The sequence below is a fragment of the Chelon labrosus genome, assembly GCF_963514085.1.
Source record: "Chelon labrosus genome assembly, chromosome: 22".
Taxonomy (NCBI): domain Eukaryota; kingdom Metazoa; phylum Chordata; class Actinopteri; order Mugiliformes; family Mugilidae; genus Chelon; species Chelon labrosus.
Genome location: NC_140355.1, coordinates 13255511 through 13274390, shown reverse-complemented (window position 1 = coordinate 13274390; position 18880 = coordinate 13255511). Strand labels below are relative to the sequence as shown.

The 18880-nt window shown below is 44.2% G+C and overlaps 1 protein-coding gene across 1 annotated transcript in view; it reads right to left on the bottom strand.

Moving 5' to 3' along the window:
* The window catches only part of ric1 (RIC1 homolog, RAB6A GEF complex partner 1), a 33654-nt gene that overhangs the window by 4738 nt on the left and 10036 nt on the right, over positions 1-18880 (bottom strand). The window contains exons 3-24 of the mRNA XM_084572357.1: positions 10978-11057; positions 10087-10194; positions 7844-7989; positions 7556-7692; positions 6800-6891; positions 5960-6048; positions 5314-5458; positions 5154-5202; positions 4821-4991; positions 4522-4734; positions 4353-4391; positions 3938-4048; positions 3753-3842; positions 3506-3666; positions 2601-2739; positions 2407-2523; positions 1913-2320; positions 1521-1832; positions 1248-1406; positions 692-828; positions 323-603; positions 27-239 (exon numbers count right to left, since the gene is read on the bottom strand). Coding sequence (XP_084428483.1) covers positions 27-239; positions 323-603; positions 692-828; positions 1248-1406; positions 1521-1832; positions 1913-2320; positions 2407-2523; positions 2601-2739; positions 3506-3666; positions 3753-3842; positions 3938-4048; positions 4353-4391; positions 4522-4734; positions 4821-4991; positions 5154-5202; positions 5314-5458; positions 5960-6048; positions 6800-6891; positions 7556-7692; positions 7844-7989; positions 10087-10194; positions 10978-11057 — 3397 coding nt within the window. The remainder of the gene's footprint in view (positions 1-26; positions 240-322; positions 604-691; positions 829-1247; positions 1407-1520; positions 1833-1912; positions 2321-2406; positions 2524-2600; positions 2740-3505; positions 3667-3752; positions 3843-3937; positions 4049-4352; positions 4392-4521; positions 4735-4820; positions 4992-5153; positions 5203-5313; positions 5459-5959; positions 6049-6799; positions 6892-7555; positions 7693-7843; positions 7990-10086; positions 10195-10977; positions 11058-18880) is intronic.

Sequence of the window (18880 nt, the reverse complement as noted above, 5' to 3'; positions counted from 1 at the left end):
GAGCATAACCGTTCAGCTCTTATTACCTTTGTTGGTGAGCAGCGACAGGAAGGCGTCGTGCGTCTGCGGCGAGTGCTGGTTGGAGTGAGCGGATGAGGCCGCGTCCATGTCTTTGGGTCTCTGGCTGAGCCCGTCCATCCAGGTGTGGTTGGAGGGAGAAGTCCGAGGCGGTGCCGTGTCCATGTCGCTGTTCAGCAGGCTGTCAGCTGACTGCGACTTCAACAGCCGCGTGCTCAGCACTTAAAGAGCAAAACACAGCGTGAAACATCCACAGTTTACACCTTGACCACGACAAATATCTTTCGCATTATCCGCTACTCACCCGTGCGACAGCGCCCATTCTTCAGTGGCGAGCTCAGACTTCCCACGGGAATAACGGGGAACGGCCAGAGGAAATCCTTATGGAGTTTCTTCAGCGCCGAGACAAAATCCTCTACTCGGGCCACGCGGTTTCGCTCGCGGCACAACCAGCCGATGAGCTCGAAGCCCAGCTGCGCGGAAAAGCACCCCAGGTCTCGAAGGCGTACCTGCTCCAGGAGGTGGCGGGCGTGGCGCCAGAGCATCATGTCGATGTACATGTTCTCTGCGCACTCCGCGTCCCGACTGGCAGGAGAAAATGTAGAGATGATTAGACGTAACAGAACAAGGACTCAGGGTCTGTGTCAGCTAATGTGTATGCGTGTGTGTTTACCCTTTAGCAGAAGCTCCAGTGGGCATACTGAAGGTCTTCTGGAGGTTGAACTTTCCTGTAGTGATGGAGTCAGCTGACTGAGACAAGCTGATGCTGCGATTTCTAAAGAACTCGAAACCCCCAGTTGAGCTGGGTTCCTAAAGACACACACACATATTCATGCTCAGGTTTCAGTGCAATGTCAGTGTATAGAGATGCATAAGCAACCTCACATTTACTAGGTCAAGCACAGTTGACTGGTCATTATCAAGTCCTTTGTACTGAAATATGAAACTGGAGGATGGAGGGAACAAAAACTGCAGTACCACAAATGGCCACTTGAGGCTGACGAGTGGAGTTCTTAGCGACGATACTTCTACTGATCTTATTGCAGGCACTGCGTCATTAATCACAAATTTTGTCCATTATTTGCATCAATATCAAGATCATGAAATAGAAAATCTTGGACGTACTTCCCTGAAGGCGGACATGACCTTTTCTTTACTGCTTATTAAAGCCATGTCGGTGAAAGGAAAGAACAAGTTGAACTGAGATGATCTGAAACCTGAATCCTCACCTGAGTAGTGGGTGTCGGGGGCGGAGTTTCCATCTCCCCGGAGCCAATGGCTTTGAGGAACCGGATCATGTGCCGGCAGAGGTCCCACTTGCCCTGCTCAAGTGCTGTGTTGAAGAGAAGAGTGGCATGCTGTCTGCTGACTGCCGGGACCTCCATGTTCTTCACAGGAAGAAATGAAAAGAGAGCAAGAAAGATTTACTATATTTCTGTCTGAAGATATAAATGATTAACAATCCCTGCGAGGTGCGTGCAGTATGTGCTAACAGTCCCTACCTGCAGTATAATCAGGTAAGAGGCTGCCGTGTCCAGATCCTGAGCTATGAGACACTCCTCAAACAGATCTTTGGGGTTTCCCACGGCTGCAAACAGGTAGTTCCACAGGGCGTACTCGGTCTTCCTGGCACAGTGGACGATGGTTTGGAGGAAGAGGGGGAACTCGGTGATGAACTTGGCCACGGTGGGCAGCAGAGGGTCGGGTATGGGCTCCCGCGACGTTGCCTCCTCTTCCAGTACCACGTGAACCATGAGCTCCATGACATGAGGGAAGTAAGGGAGGGAGGCACAAGACTGAGCCAGCATCAAAGCCTGAGAGGAGACAATAAGGAGAATGAGCTCAGGAAATGTTCCACACAATGAAAACAAAGAGACTAAAGGACTCTACATACCTGTTCACCCAAGTTTCGAACCAGCAGCTGCCTCAGGATGTGGTGGAGGTAGATCTGGGAGGTCCTCTCCACGGTGCAGTAGGGGAACAGAGCCTCCAGCGGCTCCGAGGACCCCTGCAGCCCGTCGTAGAGCACGGTCTCGTTGGTGGCCCCCAGTACCAGGGCGTCTTCGAACAGCACAGCCAACGGATAGATGTTGATGTGGAAGGGCAGCATGATGCGCCGGGAGAGGAAAGAGTGGGGCTTGCGATGGTCCCGGGGGAACAGCGGCAGCCAGACCTTCATGCCTGCCTCTCCACAGGACAACCACAGCGCCTCCAGCAGATGGCGCTTCTTCTTGTTGGAGCGACAGGTGGTCCACACGTTCTCCACGCACTGGGCCAGCACCACAGGAGGACAAAATGGTAGCTAATGGAGAAAGGAAGTTAATTAATAAGTAAAATGCTTTAACTTATTTAAAAATCTGAAAATCTAGGAGACATGCTTAGACTCACCAGCTTCTTGTTGACGGCGGGCGTTTCTTTCTCTCGTACTTGCGGCCCCGAACGGTCCCTCTGTAGCATGATCAGCTGGCCAGCCAGATTCAACATGATGCTCTCTGCCATGCAGGCCTGACAAGGAGAGAAGAAGTATTAATACACCTGCAGCTATATCTCAATGAATGCATTAGTATGTGTTGTTGTGTTACCTGCTGCGGGGCTTTCAATGTGATGCCAGTCTCCGTGCGCACCGACGTTAGTGTGACAGAAACCACGAGGGCTGGGTGAGGGATGTAGCGGGACATGGACACTTCCTGCAGTAACTCCACACTGGCTGTCGGGTTTGGACTGGAATTGTAAGCGGAAGTCGGGATCAGGACATTAAAAAAGGGAAAAACAAATCAAGTTTATGTTGTGCAATGCTGGCAAATATGCCGATCTGGCATAACATTATGACCTAATCTTGCGTAGGTCAGCCATCAAGGAGTGTCATTGCTATCTGGTCTGGTCTAGGTGCGTGCTACATGTCTAAGTAACATCCACATGAATGCCAGGTTCAAAAGTTTCCCAGCATTGTATTGTCACAAGATGGTCAATGTTATTTACTTCACCTGTCAGTGGTGACAATGTTATGCCTGATTGGTATATTTTATCCAATTTACTCAATGTTCCTGAGTGGAAAGTCCACAAAATAAAATTAAAAGTCACTAAAAAGATTTGAGCAAGCAGAAATGTTTCAACTGAATTAAAAACGTTCTCAAAACGCTGTTGTTAAAAACAATGTCTAAGCCCGATGACCAAGCTGAGGCACAGGTCTGTCATGTGATGCTTTTAAGTCAAAAGCTTTTATTAAAGCCTCTTTTCCCAGGGGAAAATGAGGCAGAGTAACGCGATTACCTAACGATATCATGACTAGTGATGACAGGGAGAAAGAAAGGAAGGAGCAGACACCATCTGTTCTAAACAGTATAAGGATTTGTTTTGAGTATTTGATAAAGACTTTCATTAATTCATTCATCGAGGCACAAATTATTATCATGTTCCAAGTTAAAGGCTATAAGACAAAGTCGGACGAAACAATGTCCTTGTTGCAGTTGTATGTACGAGCGCCCACCTGTCATTCCTTCTCTCTATGCTGTAGAGGCAGATGGAGCAGTCCGCTCTGAACAGGATGACCATGTCTCTGAAGACGTTGAGCAGCAGAGTGTCTGAGTGCAGCTTAGTGACCGAGGCGAAGGCATTGTCCAGGTTGGTTGAGCGTTGATAGAGCCTCAACTAGATGAGACGAAGGCAATTAGACACACATTAGTACATAGCACGTAACATTTCGAGGGATTTAAATGAAATCGCGTCACTCTCACCTGCTCTTGCTGGTCTATGAAATTGTAACAGGCCACCACCACAAAGTCCTTCCACCAAGCCAGACCTCCCGTCACCGTCATGTTCTGCTCCTACGGCGAAATAAAACGTATTGATAGTTGTGCTGAAGCCCTTCATTGAGGTTTTTATACCGTTTTCAATCATTTAGTCCAAACTGTAACCATACCTGAGTGATATTCCCAAACAGCTTCCACTTCCTTGTGAATAAGGAGTAGTGTGCAAACCCCCGCCTCCCTGCTACAGCCATGCATTGTCCTGCTGTGTCTATGGCTGCAAACTGTACACACAGACATATACAGTATAAGGCGTACAGCAGAGCAACATCAAGTGTTGACACAGGATTAAAATAACCCCATAAAACTAAACCCACAGTAATAACCGTAGCCAAGCGCTCATGTATTTATATTTTTATCTCGCCTCTACATCTTGTATTACAATAATGCTGCTCACGTACACACACTTAAGCTTGCAGCACAATTAGATTACTATGTAAACACAGGAATGTCGCAGGAGGCCCTGACCTACTTCTTGACACATGACCTGGTGGACCAGAAATCACGAACACACATTCACACACTTACCCGTATAGGCCAGTTGCTCTCTAGGTATGTGCTGTGAATCTAGGAGACAAAAAAACAACAACATAATGAACTAAATGTCATATCCAATGTGCTCTAAACACATAGGTACATTTAAGTTACTTCAGTAATGTGACGACCAAGAAATATTCTCATGTGTGCGCGTCATTACCTGGACCACGTGCCAGTGCTTGTGTCCCAGTAAAGTGCTGAGTCCCTGAGAGAGAGAGGAGTCGGGGTTGGGGGGTTGGTGCGGCGGGCTGCCGTCGTGCGGGTGTACGTGCGTGTGCGGGTGTGCGTCGGAGGCGCTGTGCATCTGCGTGGGGTCGCCACAGGTCAGGTAGAGTCGGTCTTCGCCGTGAAGCAGCACCTGCTCCTGGTTGCTCTGCATGGCCCGAGAGAGGATAATAAAAATGAACGCATGAATGTTTAACGCGTGTGTGTGTGTGTGCAGTGATGTGTTGTACTCACCGTGCAGGGGTTGACTGTGAGGGCGCTCTTAATGAAGTGGAACTGCAGTATGCCGGCCTGCAGGGAGGATTGAGGAGCTGCAACCATCTCCACGTCCTCCTGCTCCTCTTGCCTCCTCCTCTCCTGTTTGTTAGGGATCACCCACAAGTGGTAGCCCTCTGCTCCCCAGCTCTGGAAAGGGGGGCAGGGTGCAAGTTTTAGTGAACACAATGACAAAACCCAATCCTCACTGAACTTATTTCCTTTAGTTTAGCCCTAAATACTTAAAAAAATAAGAGCTTTAATAAATGTTTATGTTAAAACTATAGAGCAATTTTGAATAAGTCCACAAACCATAGAGCTGATTTTAAGAGGTTCCTTTTTGGTACCATCAGAACGATACCTGAGGGAAAGACACAAAATAATAATAATACATTTTTAAACAGATTAAAAAATATGTGTTAGATTGATATGTGAAATGAGTAGATTTGAACTTGTGTGTGCGTCCGCTTACGCAAAGTCCTCTCCCAGAGTGCAGATGAGCTGAGCTCCGAAGACACTCCACAGCGACAGGCCTCCACACTCCCACGTAACCATGGCAACGCTGTAGTCGGGTGACCAGCGGATTAGCTTGACCGCGCCTGTCTTGTTATAGATGTCTGGACAGGGAGCCAAAGAATTCTTTTAGTTAATACCTTTATTGTTTTCAAACTTTATGGCGGCCAAAAGCAATATCGTCATTTGACGCAAACTGTATCAAGCGTTTTTAAATTAAAGTTATGCCCCTTTTATCCTCCTGCAAAGAAACATTTCCCCAACATAAAGCATATATTTTAGTGCATGAAATGTTAGGAAACCTGTCACAATTTATAGTATGATAACATATGAAGCTGCTTAAATGATGATGGGTCTATTTGAGAGTTCATCCACTAGGGGGAGCTATGGGTTTGGATCCCATAACAGTCTGACTGAACCAGATGTGAACTGAGGGAAACACAGGCATGCAAACCCGAGAGAGAGAGAGACAGTTGGAGGAATGTAAGTAATCTCAAAGAGGAATTTGTGTAGCGCATGATAAGGCAAGACAGGTAAAGATAAAATGGAGATAATAAAGAAGGGACAGAAGGGAAGAGACAGATGGAGAGCCTAACCGGTCATACCTGGATAGTGTTTTGGGGTGAGCTCCAGTTTGTGGGAGAGCTGCATGGATCCTGTCGTGGTGTCTATCATGTACACCAGCACTGAGCCGCTGCAACGAGAACAAGCGCTTTAACGGCTGCAGCATAAGGTGAGAAGTATCACACGTGAACAGACGCAGCTACTTTTGTGTGTGGTTTGGAGCGTTTTCTCAGAGATACGCGTTTATGCTTGAGCTACTCTCAGCATGTCTGTGCACTTGATTGCACATTCATTTGAATGCACGGCAGCATCACAAGGTGAAGGTTATTTTTTTCCCACTGAGTTTGATTGCAACTGATTAATCACAAAGGATTTAATTTAATTTCTGCATAAGCTGCCTACTGATATTTTAGATAACCTGTATCAGAGTAAAAAGTCTGTGTATCTGTAGGTGCGTTTACAAACGTGTACATTCAAAAGACATCCTGTCCTTTGTACGGTCAAACAGCTTGAATTTAAGCTATACTCTCTCTTCCAAGGACCACCCTGGTCAATAATTACATAAAGAACACTGTGTGCTCCATATTATTTCAGTGTGGTTGAAAATCTTGTACAAAAAGGTGGAGAAGGAGAGTAGGAAGCAGCGAGGAGAGAAATTCCTGCCAACACGGCAGAATGCATAATCCATGAGGAGTTCCTGACAAGCACACGCTAGGTAGCCTCTGCAAACACAAACCGACAGATTCTCACACTGGACACACACCACACGGACAACAGTCTCCCTGTAACACGCAAACGCAAACAAACACAAGTGTTCTTCCCAACACTGCATTGTAAAGACAGACAGAGAGAGAGAGAGAGACAGTTGGACAGATATGTACCTGGCACAGCCAAATGCCATCAGCCTGTACTTGTTGTTGACAGCCACACAGGTGCCATCGGTCACATCTGCTGCCCAGACGCCCTGCAGCTGCTGGACACACACACACACACACATATAAATGGGGAACGACTCAAAAGCTGCTTCATGGACAATTGTGGGATACTAATGTTTTCATCAATGAAGCGGGTAAACGGTCTGGAGTTGTTTAAAGAGTTGGCATTTGGATTCGGAAACAGTAGCTGTGAACTCACAACATGCATGCAAAGGACCTCTAAATGTAAGTCAAACAGGCTTTCCTTAGACTGCTAAAACAAAACTACTAATAAATAGGAGCATTAAAACATTTAAGTATATTCTGAGCGCTATTACCTACTGAGAATAGGGGACTGCGTATAATGTTTGTTTTAATTCCCACTCCTTTCCTCCAATTTGACCCATGATTAAACACACAGGCTACACAATCTCACCTTAAAAAGGTTGACTTTTACCTGTGAACATGTAGCAACATGCTTTAACAGTAGCCTGTTTGAGAGAATCAGTCACCAAGTATGTTGGTACTCTCTGTGCAGACATTTAATAGCCCTTGCGGCTACTGTGCAGAAAAAGAGTACTGTACACTGCTCTTGTTCTCAGTTCTTGAATCACAAATATATTTTTTCACTTTCATCCATTATTATCCATACCTATGATTTATTTTAATTTTTTTTTGCAGGTTAACCATCATGCTGAAAGACCCTAGTGCGTGTATCCTTACATCTGCAGTGATCGTGTTGCTCAGTGGTGTGATAAAGCCCAGACGTCCATCACTCAGTACCACAGCAAAGCCGTCCAGGGTTACACAGTACTCCATACAACGGATATGCACTCCCTCCAGATCCAGAGAGGGACCACCTGCACGCACAAAGTTTTGAAAAAATTCTACATGAATGAAAAGAGCAATGTTGTTTATGTCATAAAAAACATTTATCATAATAGCAAGTAGCAAGGGAAATCCTGTGTTTATCTGTGTGTGCGGGGGGGAGGGGGGGGGGTTCTCTCTAACCTCGAGCAGACTGCAGGTCTAGTGAGAAAGGGATTGTAGTAAGGCAGATGGCCTTGCGTCCGTTGCTGCCTAGCCCATCCCAGTGCAGCACGTGGAGGTAGCCGTTGGCGGTACACACCAATAAATCCTCCTGGAGAGACTGTAGACTGGTGGTAAGAAGACAAAACACAGGATTTAGCGTTTTGATTTAAGTAAAGAGAAGTCACAGTGGAGGAAGCGTCAGGTAGGTAAGAAGAGTAGGAACAGGATAACATGATAGCGAACAGTGGACTATTCTACATCCAGCTGTCCCGAGTGAAGGCTGAAGGTTTTACTAGCCCAGCTGTGATGAGGCCACGTATCTGCCAGTGCCAAGTCTCACTGTCTTCTAACACACACGGGAACAAACAACAGCGTGTCTGTGCGTGTAAAGCACTTCATTGTCACCCAGAAAGCATGAGACGTTTAACACCAGCACAATGGGACGACCAAGAGGAGGCAAGCAAGAGTCGGAAAGCGGAGAAACGAAGAGAAGCGAAAGGCGTTAAGCGCGGTGGACCGACGCCGAGGGGGAGGCAACGTCTTTTTACTGCGGCCTCGCAGCAGGAGACACCCACTCATCTCCTGCACAATCAAGCTGTGACTGTGAAATGCCAGCAGAGTGCTCTCATTCAGATGACTACCCTGTAATCTCTGTCAAGAGCAGACAGTGGAGGAGAAGAAGTGGCGAAAGAACGCTGCCTGGGACATGAAAGACGTAGACGATACAAACGCGAGGCAGACAAAAACGCGAGACAAAAAAGAAAGTTGGTGGAGCGACAGTTCTCGTCACTTGGCAAACAAAGACGTCAATTTTTTAGGATGTGTGGGAAGGTGAGTGACTGGAACAAAGACAGAAACTGTATATAAAAGAAAAAGTCACAGAGGAGAAAACAAAATCACAGCAGACTGGAAAGTATCAAACAGAACTACGTATTGTTTATTGGTATTTTTTTATTAAATGTGCCAATTTGGCATGCACCTTTATTAAGAATTATTCAATCAAACAACAAGCTAAAGCCTGAATGAGCTGCAGGCTGTAAAGGCCCACTGAGGACATCACTGACAACATACTGTTGTGAAAGTACTCTCAGCCACAAGATGAGGACAGCTCATATAAATAGCTCGACACTTCACAATATATGTGCTTGGGTCCCCCATGAGATGAATGGTTGTTGGGAAAAGCGAAAGCAGGCACAGACACACAAACTACTTCCCTGGGATGGCAAACCATTTACCAGCTTCTATGGTAACAATGCAGAGTCCATTATTAAAGTTGCTTTACTTAAAATTAAGCTGTGATGCTATAGGGCTGCAGCAATTTGACAGTTAATATTTGAGAATATACGGCTGAAAATAAAGAGAAGGCGAATGAGGATGTGTCTTCACGTAGGCGACACCGACTTCAAAAATAAGCTTCCAATTTTGCAGATTAGCTCGAGCCACCTCCAAAGATTTCAAGCATTTTCAGAGAGAGAGAGAGAGAGAGGAGAACACGACAAGCGACCAATCTCACGTCGACATTAAACAAAGTAAAAGAGACAAATTGAATCTGTCGAAACTGTTTGTATTCTCCAAATGCTTTGTGACTGTCTGAATAAATACGGTCCAGCAAACAAACAGACTGGCTGACTGGAATCAGAAAAGCTCCAGGCAGCACTTAACTCCATGTTACTTCTGTCATTTTCGTCAATCATCAGTAAATTCTTCCTCCCACTCTCTCTGCTCTCAGCCCACCTCAATTTCATGTGCTTCTCTCTCCTCTACAAACCAGAGAAGAGGAGCTTTGCTTCTCACAGACTTTCTATTAGAGGAAGAAGGACTTTATCAAACCATTATGGACACAAACACGGTGGAAAGTCTTTAAATATCCAATAGCTTGAGCAAAAACAACATAAATATAGACTTTAAATTGCTCAAAATGTACCAAGAGCTGATTTAGTGTTTACCGTACCGTCTGTGTTTAATTTACTTAAAATTAATGATTTGAAATGACAAGAAAATTTGTATATATGTAAATATACGCAGCGGTGAAGCTACACAAGAGACGGTGACCACAGCCAAACATGATTCACTGCACTCTCTCATAGTTAACAGGAAGCACTTGCATATTATTACAGAGTACGAGTAAATGTTTTGACGGTCTCAGTGTGTGTGTAGGAGCTTCTGCTTGTGCGACGACACATGCTCGAGAGTGAGTGAGGTTTATGTGATGATGTGTCTACCTGGTGATGGGGGCCTCCAGATCCACAGGCTTCTTCATTTCTAAAGACAGCGCGGGCGCACACTGCTCCTCCTTATACCCCGGGGTCACTTTCACGCGCGGACTTCCTCTGTGCAAACACACCAAGGGTATTATTAGAAAAACACTTATTTTCAATGTGCACGCTAGCTTAATAAAACCCTAATACGCAACTTATTTTTCGACTGATAGGGCTGACAAAGATCTGACTGAATATGTCCTGACTTGCCCGACCTCTGCAAAGTATGCTGCCTAGGAATGTGGCGCGCACACACCGACACCGCGAGACACACAAACGCAAGCCTGACACCAACCACAGAAATGGCAGGATTAGTAAAGGAAGTCCCCTTCCAAACTTAAATGCATTTAATTTGACATTTTGTCTCATTAATCTACACCCAATACCCTTAGAGAAAAAGAGAAGACATGTTTTGTCACTTTAAAAAAAAAAAAAGCTGCCACATTGTCCCTTCCCGCTCCGACAATACCACCACAGAAGATTACATATTTGGCGGCGAGCAAACATAACGGGATTTATCGCCAATTCCCATAAGCACCGTTTTTCCAGCAGGACTGACAGACAGCTGCTTGGTTGACTGCTAAAGAGGCTCAGCTGATTGCACACTTAAGGGGTGTTAAGGCAATGCTTAACTTGACACTATCTTCAAAGTCAAACTGCTGCACGCACAAAATCCCCACAGGAGAAGAGCAGCTGTTGTTGATAAATGAATCCATGTCGGTTTAATTCGTCAAGTTGGACACGTCTATCAGGATATACAAGACTTTAACTGATCAAATAAATACAAGTAACATACAGTGATACCTAAGCGTGTGTATATCAACATATGTGTGAGTGAATGTGTGCTGCACTCACTTTGGATAGACGGGCTCGTAGAGGTTCTTGTCATCCCCTGCACCCAATACATCAAACAAGAGGATGTATCCTTTGGCGGTCTGCAAACAGAGAGATAAGTCATTAAAATAAAACAAATGTAATGGCTCATCCATTATTTTATCATCTCACAGGAAGATAGAAACGGCAATTTAAAAATAAAATGAAATGAACTGAATGTCATCACATATCACTGACTGCTATTCGGGAAGTAAATGACATAATGACGGGATAGGAAAGAAAACAAACTGTGCTAGAAATAACACAAGAAAAACATTTTTTGTTTATTCTGGTGAGAAGAGAGCAGACCTATGGGAACAATAAAGGCTGAAATAGCCTAAATATGTCGTGAAAGGCCACAAGCAGAATAAGTGAAGCTCTTTAAGGTCAGGCTGACTAAAAAATAAAATAAAACATCACTGTGTGGCTGAACTATAGCTCTATGTTTCGCTGAATCGGCAAAGACATGAAGGGAATGAAAAATCTTTTAGGTTCTGCACAGAATATAAATTCAGGATCCAGCTATATTATACTACACAAATAAACAGAGCTGCTGCTGCTGTTAGTATAGTTTGTTTGTATGTGTATTCTGAAAATACAATTAAGACTCAAGCAATGTTTTCACAGCAGGGCTGTTTCCATAACAAACTGCTCCATCAGATCAGGTGACCAGTCAATAAAAACAATACGATGGAGGAGGAGTGCTGCCCTCGCGCCTTGACTCCTCAGTGACTCATTAAAGGGATTGGAGGATGAAAGGAGGATGAAAGGAGGGAGAACGCTTTCCGGGTCACTGCCGGAGGACGGAGGAACAATGAAACTGTAACCATATACTATAATCGTACTGGTTATATGAGGAAAGCTACATCCACACACAGTTTTAATCGGTATTTCATGTTCATACTGGTCTCTTAGGAATACAGTTTGAAGGACGATCATTTCTAACGGTTGTATTTTGAAGAAAAACATACTACTGTGACTCACTGACTATATACTTTATGCAGTGAAGCTCACAGAGCATGTGTAACAATAGCAAACGGTCCAGTTCCAGCGATTTTTCCACAACTGCTCTAACATACATGCAGGTGCACGCCGCTGCCAGGGAAACTGCTGAAACTGGGCCCGTGGACTGAAACCTGACACGAAACCTGATCTAGACTCTACCGTCACTAATAATGTGCCGCGGCGTAGCAGTGGCTGCACATGCAACAACTTCTGCCACGCTAGAACGATGATAACCTCTGTTTACATATTCTTCTCTGGCTTCACCATGTCAATATTTTGTTTAGTTGTTGGCAGTAACCCTTACGTTTCCTAAGTGTGGCAAAAGCACTGCCGGTAGCAAGTCAACACATCACCACAGCAATAAGAAAAGCAGCACCAAAGGGAGGGTGAAGCCAGCAGCTGCATGAAGCTTGGCTTAAAAAAAAAAAAGAAACAGAACAACCGCTGCCAGAAACAGGAGAGGGAGCCAGACTGAGGTCTGGTAAAGCCATCAGCAGCTTTGAAGCTCCACAAAAAAAGATGTAGGAGCTACAAAGGCAATGACTTCTAAACAAAACTCCAACATGCATTAAATCTAAATCAGTGTCTTTTCAAAGTCCGGATACTTATGATATAATGGTCTAAAGTAACAAATATAACTTCAGGACGAAATCCAGTTGCAGTGTTTGGTCACTGGCATAATACGAGGCAGGCATCGTTTTTGGTGGTGTGGTGAAGTTGATCCGATAAAACACTAGCTCAGACGTCTATCCTACAAAACTGAGCTTCTACAAAATGCTTATGGAAGTATGTTCTGTAATAGGTAATATTACAATTGATAATTAGTGTGGGTTTAAAAAAAAAATCTGTTTTCTAATTCAAGTCAAACTTTATTTTAAAGCTTTGATATAAATTCATAAAATCTTTTTTTTTTAAATATGTGCACTTTCCAACAAACTCTTGTTAGAGATCTTGCTGCGGTCTTGCAAGACAGGAGCCACATATCCACTAGTCCCGCGAGCGTGCTGTGAAATTAGTCCAAGCGTGTGGGAGATGAAAAACATGACGGGAGCTCAACTCTGACAGCGCCGTCAGTCCTGGAAGCTGATGTGTGGGAGCATGTTGGATTTAAAAAGTGTGACGACAGAGAAGAACTCGGGGGGGAAAAGGCAAAGCCATATGCAAAATGTGCCAACTAGGTAGGCAAATGTATTATGGAAATACCACAAATCCCGGAAACTATTTATTTAAAAACTGAAAGATTTCTAAATCAATCGAATCGGAGCCTAGTGAATGGAAATCAAATCAATTCAGGAAATCAGCAGTGAAACCCAGTCCTAATAATGATGTGGCACAATATTCAAAGCCAATTCTGTCAGACAAAAATGTTATGCAAATATGACAGCTCCAGTATTTGTTAAAGAAGAGGGCGATGCCAAGGTAAACATTTAACGCACGGTCACAGCTGTGGTGAACTGAGTCATTACGCTGACTTCGAGACATGTAAAGAGCTCGTATTGTATAGTAATGAATCCTAAAGCATGCCAGGAGACTGATAAGTAATCTCTTCACTGCCAAAGCAAGATAAACGGACCACTAAAAAGACATGATTTACTTCACACAACACAATGCAAACATAAAACGCATCTATGCACCACCTGTACTTGATTAACAGGTGCCATGACCCGCGTATCAACAGTACATAATGTAGTATCAGCCTAAGCGACTGTGTAATTGAATCAACGTGAGACAAGCAGGCTTGGATAATTAACTGACTTCAGTCTGTTAAGGAGTCACTGTGCATTGAGGCTGCAGTTGTAAAACAGCCTCTATCCTTTCCATGTTAGCACTATGTATAGTTAAGATGATCACAGTAGTCTCCTTACAATGACCTAGTTAGTTATTATAGCCTAAACATGCTCGAGCAGTCTAGAAGTATAAATACAAGTAATTACAGAGAGCACACTTCTCCACATGTGCTATCTTTGCAACAGGAAATGTTCAGAATTTTTTAAATCGCACTGGTTTCCAGATCTGCACAAAAACTGTTTGACGTTACAGACATGCACGCTTTCAAACTGAATATATATTTTGCACATAAATGATGAAACAAGCAGCTTAGGTTTAACAGCAGTGGCACAATTTAAAACTTTGCTCCTGGTTGACTGAATTGCAACTGTGAAAGTGGTACTCGGGATTTTAGTACCAGTTCAACACATTTTTTATTTATAGTCCTGCATTGAAATCTAGTGCTTTGATATTTGTTGTAGTGTTGAGTAAATGTAAACACAGTTATACAGCACAGGCATTAAATTGGCAAGCTTCTTCAGCTCTGAGGGAATGCTTGCCTTGTATTTTTGAACAGCAATAAAGCAGGAAAAGGAAAATGTGCCTTTGCCAGGAGACATACTGCAAGCCAACTTGCATGTATCCACATATAAGATGAAGGGACGGTTCACATTATGACTCTGGAGTCAATGCGATGTCTTCAATCCCAGGAGCCACAAATTCCGACCAGGATTCGTTCCCAGAGGGAGGCCATGTGGGCTCAGAAAGGAAATGTGAGTGTGACCAGTCGGCTACTGTACTTCAAAAGCATGTCATTACAGGAGGCAGGGAATCGCACTGAAGTATCAAAGACAAGAGGGGGAGGGAAGCCACTTGGCGACTTAAGAAAGAACTCCAGCACTGTCTCCAGCTCTCAGCCTCTCCTGCCTTTCATCTGCAGATTGATCACACTAATACATGAAAGTGTTCACACATCCATTAGTCTGTTCATGTGACTATGATTAAGTTTAGTTCAACGCACCTTGTCAGAGAAGTGAAAACCCCGTGGATGAAAGGAATGGCATTGAGATGCATCCCTAGACTCTTGGCACTCTTGGAAGGTTAACACATGCAGAGACAATGGTGCAGGAAGAGGCAGGATGCCAGTCATTGTCGACTGAAGCCCAATAAACAAGCAGGCACTAATATTCAAAGGCGGTCGGCGGCATAGGATAGGGGAAGTTGAAAAAGTTTTTTTCTTCATGTTCTCTTGCTAATGGGACTTGCACTACAGTGCTGCAGCATCGGAGTCAGGCTGTGCTACCCACAGATTCTTTCATGAGCCTGCAAAAAGGCTGCATCTCAAGAAAAATTGCTTTACCTCTCACTGTGTCTGTGCTGTGAATCAATAATCAAGGCAAAATACGCCACTCTTGGCTTCAAAGGAGGGTAGTTTCAGAATAAACAAATCGTTGCAGCGCGTGAACTTATGTTTTATGATGTCCTGCTTTCACCTGGTTTTGCCTAATAACAAGGTTGGACACTTAATGACTGGTATGTGAGATAGTAACACATAGTAATAGGCAGTTTAGACTTGTGCGTTAAGTTGACGCAGAGGCTACGGCGGCAACACAGACACCTATGCAGAGCCTAGCGCCGTAGCTGACGTGCACCACGCCAGAAATGTAACTATGCGCCGTGGCGACACACAGTGTAAGAGCTGTGATTGGTCCGCTTGGCAGTAGCGTGTTTCCGCTTTAGTATTTCTGGCTGCTTCTCCATCTCTGCAGATTGATTTTAGAATTGATTGTTTTGGATCAATAAAGAATTGCAACTGAGGAGGTTTGGAGATGCAGACATTTGTTTGGCAAAAGTTTCAGTTCCCATTGTTGCAAGTGAAGCAGGAAGTAGAAACTAAATTTAACCGACTGGCAAAAAAGACTAGCGTTTGGGTGGCGTTGTTACAGAGCGAGCCAGGCTGACGAGCGCACAAGTATAAATGACGCACACCGGCATTGGCTATGTGCGTAGGTTACTGCGTCTAGGTCTCGCAGTACTCTAAAACTGCCTTAAATCACATGATAATTACAGGACTCCAAGCAGGACTATAGCTCTCCTCGCGTGACACTTCCTCTTCTTCAGCTGGCACTATCAGAGGGATGGACCTAGTGCTGCTACGAAATCACAAACAAATAGACCGAGTGGTAACAACTCAAGTTCAGGCTTGCAAGCAGAATGGGGAACTTTGAAGGTTTTAGCAGGGAAAGTGAGAAGTCAGCAGGAAAGTGTGTGCTGGGCGATGGTGAACTGAAGCCTCTCTTCCTCAGCGTGTCTAAACAGGCCCCAAAGGTCCACACAAAGACACAAGGTTATGTTCTCTGTAGTTAAAGCCTCATTTAATTTTTTATTTTTAAATGTTTTGCAACTGGGCACTCCTACAGTTTTTAGAGTGAAACATAGCAGCTCAAAAACTAGCAAGTCAACAGATTTGCCCAATAATCTCTCCAATAACTTGTCTTGCACTTTATCATTTTCTAAACTCTTGCTAGTAATTGAAGCCATTTTTCCAGCCTCTTGCTCAGGCTTTCTTCTGTTCCAATAGGGCGTAGAGATAGGAAGAGATCAGCAGCGGCATGGCAACAATAAACCATGGGATTTTAATGAATTTCAGTGAGCTGCAACAAAGATAGATGGAAAAACCTTTGGCGAGGTGGACTGGGCAGGTAGCGAGTTTAATTAATCTGAACTTTGAGGCCTCGTGAATCAAGAGGCAACCTGTGAGAGCGACTGACGTGGTCGATTGACACATGGCGCTAAATCAGATTTCCCCAAGCTACACCAGAAGGAAAGACTGTAACTTTCAGATTCCATCTGATAGTGGGCTTTGAGCACTGGCTGAAACAAGATGAAGCAACACCAACGTTGGCAGCATTTTCCTTTCAAATAGAGAGGAGTGATGGCAAGCGCTTGTTCTTGATTACCTAAAAAATGGCATAAAATATTTCAATGTTCTTCTTGTTTCACTAATCTGTTAAGGTGGGAAATTTACAAGGCAGTTATTAAGTCATACAGCGCCTGGAACATCCATTAGCAGCGGACTATCAGCAAGGCAAAGGGCGACAACCAAATTGTTTTATATGCGGACGGGGCTTTTCCGTGTCTCGTGGGTGATTACGCTTGACCAACCCAAGTTACATATTGTAAGAATGGGCCATCTGGACATGGAGGGAGAATGACGCAGGCCCATTTCTCCCTTTTAGAAGTCACTTTAGTAGTTATGCAACTAATTTAAAGGTCAAAGTAGTTTCATAATGTTGCTTTAAGTGCACCTTTCAAAGCAGTATGAAATGCAACACGCAGTTTTTAGAATCAAACAGACCATGAAGTCCTAAAAGAGCAAAAGTCACATGTGTTTTTGCTGAGAAACAGTAGCTACCTGCATGGACTGCAAACAAGTGTAAACAGTGCAAGCGGGGCAGAGCAGAGACATGTGATGTGCAGACGAATGCAGCATGTGTTAAGTCTCACTCAAACTGGTCTGGAAGCTCACAGCTGTCAGTAGTCTCAACTGAGGCCTGACAAGTCTAAAGACATCTAATCTATGTCTCCGCCGTTACCGTCAGTGTACCGAAAACTGATTACAGGAGTGGAAAGATAACAAAAGACGGTAAAACAGTATGACAGTAGTTGTGTCTTTTCCTCACTGTGCAAAAGATGGCTGAATCTTCTACATCCCCGTTGGCTAAACTGGCTAACCACCTGGAACCGAACATGAACAGCGTAGCCAGAGTTAAACTGCAGTCCAGGAAAACCATAACAGGGAATAGTAATAAAGCATGAAATGCTGATCTAAGAATTCAAACTCTTCCAAAACCAGATCAATCCGTCAAATAAAACACCGTCAACTTCCAATTACACAAAATAGCAGCCACACCGAAAGGGAAGACCAAACGCAGTGCAGGCACAGCGCAGTAAAGCCTCTGCAGAGTTGAAACACCTCTCTGATGCAGTCCCGGCAAAACTATATTTACTGCAGAACAAATGTATGCTCCCGTCACTGCGTCTACATCCTGCGTGTGTGTGTGTATGCAATACAGATAAGGCTGGGATCTGAGGGTTAGCCTGTGTTTACCAAACATTAAACCCGGACGAAAAGGCTGACATTTCAATTTAAGGATCTAGTTCTTATTTTTAAACTCCTTTTCACCCTGTTGATCAATTACAATTTTTTTTTTTTGCATCTTAAACCTTTTTTCTTTCACCTACAAAACTGGAGTTAAAGCAGGCGAGGAACAGTACAAAAACTGCACAAAATTCTTGGTCAATGAAAAACGTCTCTGGTGAAAACACTTTCCTGAGCACTGCTGTGAGAGTCTAAAAACAGAGAGGGAACATTTTGGCCTCGGACAGATCCCAAAACACACACACACACACACACACAAGTAAAGCTAAATGGTAAAAGAAGTATTTCCCCCCGTTTGAAGAACTTCATCCTTTCTTGACTCCAGCCACACAAAGTCTGTCCCTCACGCTTTGTCAATTGCTATAATCATTTCTCTCGCATTCTCGGCCTCTCTCTCTCTCTCTCTCACACACACACACACTCAGCTAAAGATAGTCCCAGGCATGGTTTAGGAGGGTGATTACGTTAGCCTCGAGGTCTGCGGGGAGCGTTGAGTAGCCAAACATCTGGGAAACAGCTGGTAGCCGAAGTGAAGACTACTGCCTGGGTCGTTATTGTTATGTAATCCAAGATTCCTCACCCTATAATTAAACTACAATTCTAATAAGGGCGTGAAAAGGTACGGCTTCAGGAGAAAATAGGCGGCTTGTCATGACACCACAATCGGTGAATGATTTGTATTAAGACGTGTCATCGTAAGTGTGTGTGTTTCTTTGGACAGAAAAACACCTCAGCTTTATTTTTGAGGTGTCAAATTGGCGATTAAAGTTTTAAAAAAATACACTGCATATGTGAAAAAGACGTAGGCAGACTTAAGAGTGGGTTGGTAGAAGTTTTGAGCAAGCGTTTCCTGCAGATTGTGATTTTTTTCTGATCTTAACCAACTATGTGGTGTTGCTTTCTGATGACTCAACAACCTCAATCACTGCTGCCGCTGTAATGTCTTGGGTG